The 6,566-nt window shown below is 32.1% G+C and overlaps 1 protein-coding gene across 1 annotated transcript; it reads left to right on the forward strand.

The window, feature by feature from the left end:
* Positions 1-4,754: 4,754 nt before the first annotated feature.
* On the forward strand, positions 4,755-5,477 carry LOC131178345 (uncharacterized). Its single transcript, XM_058143303.1, has 2 exons — positions 4,755-5,127; positions 5,203-5,477. The coding sequence occupies exons 1-2, from the start codon at positions 4,755-4,757 to the stop codon at positions 5,475-5,477; spliced, it is 648 nt and encodes a 215-aa protein (XP_057999286.1).
* Positions 5,478-6,566: the final 1,089 nt, after the last annotated feature.

Below are 6,566 nucleotides of genomic sequence, written 5' to 3' on the forward strand. Positions count from 1 at the left end.
TAGATTTAATATAAAAATTAAACTAAGCCAATATTATTATTTTTTTTTACAATTATTTTTACAATTTAATTTAATTTGATTTTATTTTAAAATAATTTGATTAATTCAATTTAATCTCAATTCGATTTTATTTTGAAATAATTTAATTAATTCAATTTAATCTCAATTTTTAAAGAAAAAAGAATTAATTAAATCAACCCCGTCATTGATTTAATTAAGGTTAAGTAACAAACTAATAACCATAAAAGCAAATGGATATTGCACTGTAGCAGTGCTGTACTCTTGAATTTTGGTATATATATTAAATTTTACATAATTTTTAAAATTAAAACATAATTTGCCCAATAAATTATAAAGTTTATCATGTCCCAAAATTCAAGAGTATATATATATATATTCTCTGATTTCTTAAAGTTATTTGTTTCATCCTTGAATTTTGATTAATGTAACATTTAAATTTATTTGTTGAAATTTTCGTTAAATTTTTATTATTTAGCTACAAATGAAAATTATTTTAATAATATTTCTTCAACGACCTTATTTTTTTTATGGAACATGTATATAAAAAAAGTGTTTTCCATAGAAATTACTTTACAAGAAAATGTTTTTTATGAAAATATTTTTCATTTGTTTAGTTCTAATGCTAAACTAATGTTTAGTTCTAATGTTAAACTAATGCATATGATATATATTTATATTTTCAATGTATTAATGTATTCACAGTTTAATAAGATTATTAAAATTTAGAAAATGACTTCCTCTAATATTTTTCATAAAAATAACTTAGTTTTCACTTTAATAAAAATATTTTCTATTTATTCATTTCTTAAGTGTTACAAATATATTCTAAAATAAAAAGTGCTCCAAACGTTAGAAAATATGAAAAATAATTTTTTTTTAAATATATTTTTAAAGGAAATGGAGTTTAAATTAAAAATTTTCATTCCTTACTCTCGAGTTTGTGCTATGTAGTGGTTTTCTGTTCATCTTTAATCTTACCAAAAAATTTCATTCCTTCCATTTTTTTAATAACCAAATAAAAAATAGACAAACTAATTTTCAGCCAAAAGCCATGAATCTTAACTAATTAAGGGAAAATGTGAGAAATTTCTTTACGGCAGACAAATATAAGAAAAATTCACTGCATTGTCTTCAAATACAATGTGACACCCCTTACTCGTCTACAGTGTAGCCGAGCAAGTTATGCCACTCAGTGTGTCAGAACACCAATTCATGTTTCAATTTCAATTAATCCTTTTTAATTCATTTATTTATAATTTTTGATAAAACTAAATTTTTTCGCAAATTTTATAGAAAATCCGGCAGAGTGCCGGCTATAAATTGGAAAAACAGTTCTTCTGAACCTGTTAAAAACACTCCCAATAATATCATCACCTTATTCTCAATCAACCTCCAATATATTCTCAATTCATTTCAGTATCTCAAAATTTACATTCATCTCATATCATACCAAATTCAATGAGAAATACTCATATTTATTTCTAAACATAGTTCATAGATAATTACAGCAAAAATATGATTACATGAGTTTATAATGTATATATCAAAAGTTTACAAAATACAAAATAACAAAATATCAAAATATCCCAGATGGCCTAATGTCCTACCAAATGCACTGCAATGTGAGGTGACTCTGAACTCTGAGTGCAGATATGATGGCTCACCCAGTATGCGGTCTGCTGGACTCCCCAGCTAAGTCTCCAGTACCTGCGCGTGGCAAAAGCGACGCGCTAAGCAATTCTGCTTAGTGGTGACAATATAAAATAAAATGAAATAAATTAAAATAAAATATCCAGAATATATATTTACATTTCTAGGTAGACTTAGTTTCTAATATTTATTGCAGTGTTATTCGATTTAAGTTTGGTAAGATTTATTAACATTGCCCGAGTAACCTAATTTAGTCAACTGGACTGGACAAACGGGTAAACTGGCACTGGGTACTAAGTACCTCGGACCATCACACCATCGGTCACATTGTGTCTCCCTGTGTGCAACAGAACAGCTAATAAGCTATAATAATTATCGGGGATTAAACCCAAGTATAACAACTCAATATCATAGCCAAAGGCTATTATGTTACAGAATGGCATGGGAAGCCATAAAATACAGAATGGCATGAAGCCATACGCAGTACTGCTAACAGAACCCTAGTGGCATGCCAACCTATCCAATCCAATCACATTAGGCCTACTAGGGCATTTAGCACTTTTCATTTAAGTAATTCTTTGAAATTGAATTTTTATGATTACTATTCACTTCATTGGTCAACTAAAATGTTGACTTTTGCATTGGCAATAGGTAAATTAATTTAAATATTATCAACATACCACATTTTGCATTTTTAACTTGTTGGTATTGATTGCCAATACCATCTCTAAGCTTAATGATAATTAGACAAAAATTTCAGTTTTCATGCTTTGTCTTTACTATTCCATTAGTCATCTTTGCAGTGGAATTTTGGAAAAGTGATCAACATAAAAGTTGTTCCTTATTTTGTCTAGATGAATTTCTTTTTTTGAATCACTCCATTTGGAGCTTTGTACCTCAAGTTATGGCCTAAATACCATAACTGGCCAGATTGGGCAGATTCCAAAATTCTGGGCAAAACTGATTCTGCCAGATTTGGTGACTCAAGTTTGGTTGGCAAGTTGACTAGGTTATGGTCATAATTTGGGTCAGGTTTCTTCATGAAAGTTGTTGGTCTATATGTCACCTTGTTGCTGGTAAAATTTCAGGTCAATTGGACCTTTCTACATTGAGTTATGGCCAAATGACCAAACACTGTTTATTTGGTCATTTTGCCCAGGCAGAGTGCAGGTCACCCGGATTAGGGCAAGCTTTTGGTCAAGTTGGTTTGGTTTTCTGGGCATGGTTTCTTCATCAAAGTTGTGCCATTATGTGTCTAGTTTCATGTCCAATTGGCCAAACACCAATTGAACCTCTACAATTCAAGTTATGGCTGTCCAAACAGGCTGGACTCACAGCCAAGCCTGCAGGTCACACAAGGCAGCCACTCCAACCTCAAATCCCACAACCCAATTCACTTCATTTCTGGTTCAAACCAAACCAAATGGTCACTAATTGACCATTAAAACCTACTTCTATCATCACAAGATCAAAGTCTCATTTTCCCCCCTCCAAACCCTAACTCAACATTATCAAACTTGCATTTTCACTTTATTTCTTCAATCTACTTAGCAAATACACATTGTGGGCAGCCCTAATACCCTTTTAACTTCATTAAACTCAACACCATCAAACCCTAACCATGGCTGCCAAAAATAAGGGATGGCATACCAATGTCTTTCATCAAGTTTCTTTGTCATTTAATCACCAATATAATGCTTAAACATGAAATTGAATTTAAATTTAAGGTTTTGGTCACTAACCTCTTTTAGCTCAAATCCAAGCCAACTAAAACTTTAATTTTTCTTCAAGATTTTGCTGCCCAAAGCTTCCTCAAGGTGTGGGGTGAATTTTTTGTGAAGACAACTAGGGCTTTTATGGTGTGGAAGCTAGGGAAAATCAAGCTTGAAAAAGCTTGTCCATGGAGGTTAGGGAAAATTGGTTTACGGCAAGGAAGAAGAGGAAATGGAAATCTGATTTCTTTCTCTCATTTTTCAGCCCATTTTGTCTTTTTAAACATATTTATGCCATGTGTCAACACTTGAGTGGGTGAAGGCACACTAATGACATCATGTGATGTCATAAATTCCCATTTAATTCATTTTTTTTCTTTTCTTTTCTACTCATTTTCAATTCAATTTTTAGTAATATTTATTCACATTTTATGTCATAATAATTATTTACTTAACTGGACAAGTCGGCCAAAAATCACCTCTGAAGGCGAAATGACCAAAATGCCCTCCGTTTGGCTTAACGGGCCAAAATTGTCTGTACCGATTGAAAAATTTTTCTAAGTATTTTCTTGGCATTCTAATGCCATAAGAACCTCAATAACCCTTCTCTGGAGTCCCAAAAATTATTTTATAATTTTTTCCCTGGGTCTAGGGCTCCTAGTTGCGAGAACCGCAACTTATCACTAGGTTACCCATCGCTAGGGCACCGGCTCATTTAACTTGGTTGTAATTTATTTCTAAAATTTTTCCTAAATTTTTCTTACTAATATTTGAGTTAATTATGGTTCCTCACTTTAGTTTAAATATTTTTCAGGACGTTCTAGCTGTCCGAACCGACACTGGTCATCGGAACAGTAGAATGTACGGAGTTGCTATAGGGAGGGTGTTACATACAAAATATCATTGAAATATCTTATTGTATATAAAATAACAATAACACCCTTTTGGCAATAATTTTTACAGCAAATAACTAACAATTATTAAAATAACTAATATTGTCAAACATATCATGAATCAACTCATATATAAAAAAAAAAAGAAATCGTTTTATTTTTTTAATGTTCTAATGACTTTTGTTAAACAAAATATATACAATATTTTTTCTTTTTCATTTTATTTTTTTCTTATAAAACGAAAGAGCTAAAGAACTCTATACTTACCATAAGCATTATTAATCTAAGCACTAAACTAAACTGATTATTTAATTTTTTTTTTTAGTGAATCAAATGGCAACACACAACAAGATGTTAGAGAATCAAATAGCTCAACAGGCTAGCTCTTCAAATAGTAAAGCTTTTGGGAAGCTTCCTAGCTAACTAGAGAATCCAAGGGAGCAGTGCCACGTGGTTACTTTGAGAAGTGGAATAGGCAATGGGGGAAGAACAGGAAATTGAAGTAAAGTTGAAAGAAAAGAAAGATGAGTGTGAGAGTGAATCCACTTCAACTAAAGCTAAAGCTAGTAAGGAAGCAAATGAAGAAAAAGAAGCTAAAAAGGGAATTGAAAAGAAATATGTACCTCCTGCACCGTACAAGCCACCATTGCCCTTTCCTCAAAGATTTCAAAAAGCAAAATTAGATAAGCAGTTTGGAAAATTCCTTGAAGTTTTGAAGAAGTTGTATATTAACATTCCATTCACAGATGTCATTTCTCAAATGCCTTCTTATATTAAGTTTTTAAAGGAGATTCTATCAAATAAAAGAAGCTTGGAAGATTATGAAACTATTGCACTTACTGAGGAGTGCAGTGCTATATTGCAAAATAAGCTCCCATCTTAGCTAAAAGATCCTGGAAGCTTTTCCATACCATGTCACATTGGAGAAACAAGTATTGAGAGAGCATTATGTGACTTGGGGGCTAGTGTCAGCTTGATGCCACTTTCCATATGTGAGAAGTTGAAGGTTGGAGATCTAAAACCCACAACTATTTCTTTGCAGTTAGCTGATAGATCTATAAAGTATCCAGTTGGGATTTTAGAGAATGTGCCATTAAAAGTTGGAAAGTTTTTCATTCCAATGGATTTTGTTGTATTAGAGATAGAGGAGGATGTAAGAATGCCCATCATACTTGGAAGGCCATTTTTAGCCACTGCATGAGCTAATATAGATTTAAAGAATAGGAAATTGAAGTTAACAGTGGGGGAAGAGGAAATAGGGTTTAATTTATTCCAACATTCCAAGGAACTAGCTGTGATAAATTCTTGTTATAGGGTAGATGTTATAGAGCATGATGCTGAAACTAAAGTTACTAAACTAGAGGAAAATCAAGCTATTCCAATGCAATGTAATCAGCATAAAGTGCGAAAGAAAAAGTCAGCTTCACCATCTCATTTGATTAAAAATAAAGCTCCAAAAGTTAAGCTCAAGCCTCCATCTAAATCACTCAAAAGAGGAAATTCATCTAAAGATTGTAAGAATATTCTTCAAGATATGGTTGGGATTCTTAACAAAGCAATAGGTATTTTCACATATAATGGGAAAATTTTGAAGTACAAATTCATTTCAACACCTATTGTAAAAGGAGGCAACATTTTCCAATTCTAACCACCTTGAGCTTTGAAAAAAAGGGTCAAGCTTAAGACCTTAAACGAGCGCTTCTTGGGAGGCAATCCAATCATATCCTTTTATAGTTTATTAATTTTCTATTTCATCTCATTTTAGTTTTCACCCTTATTAAACTCAAAAGTAACATTTGTTTATCTTTTGTAGGTCATTCATGAAAATTGGGCAAATTGAGATTTGTAGCAAAAAGGAAAGAATTGAGAGGGAGCAAGTATAAAGCAAATTTCTGCATTTATTCAGTCCCTGTGAACAGTAACACTTTTAAACTTCTGTTAACTTGCTGATATTGAAATCTACTTCATAGCACATGTTTAAAGATGTGTCCTGTGTAAATTTTGTGAAATGCAACTTGAATGAGGATTAATTTTGATATTTAGGACTGATGTGAGCTTTATTGGAGTGCATGTAACACCCCGTTTGCATAGCCTGGTAGATTTCACTGTTCCGGTGACCGGTGTCGGTCCGGACAATTAATGGGATTAGGGCCACACTTAAGACAATTTGAGAAGCCATAAATACAAATAATTAGTAATGTTTAATTAGTTAACTATAAATAAGAAAAACGGAACATAAGAGGTTAAACGAGCCGAGAGTCACAGCGATGAGTGACCTCCTCGGGAACGA

This window comes from Hevea brasiliensis, chromosome 3 (assembly GCF_030052815.1).
Source record: "Hevea brasiliensis isolate MT/VB/25A 57/8 chromosome 3, ASM3005281v1, whole genome shotgun sequence".
Taxonomy (NCBI): Eukaryota; Viridiplantae; Streptophyta; class Magnoliopsida; order Malpighiales; family Euphorbiaceae; genus Hevea; species Hevea brasiliensis.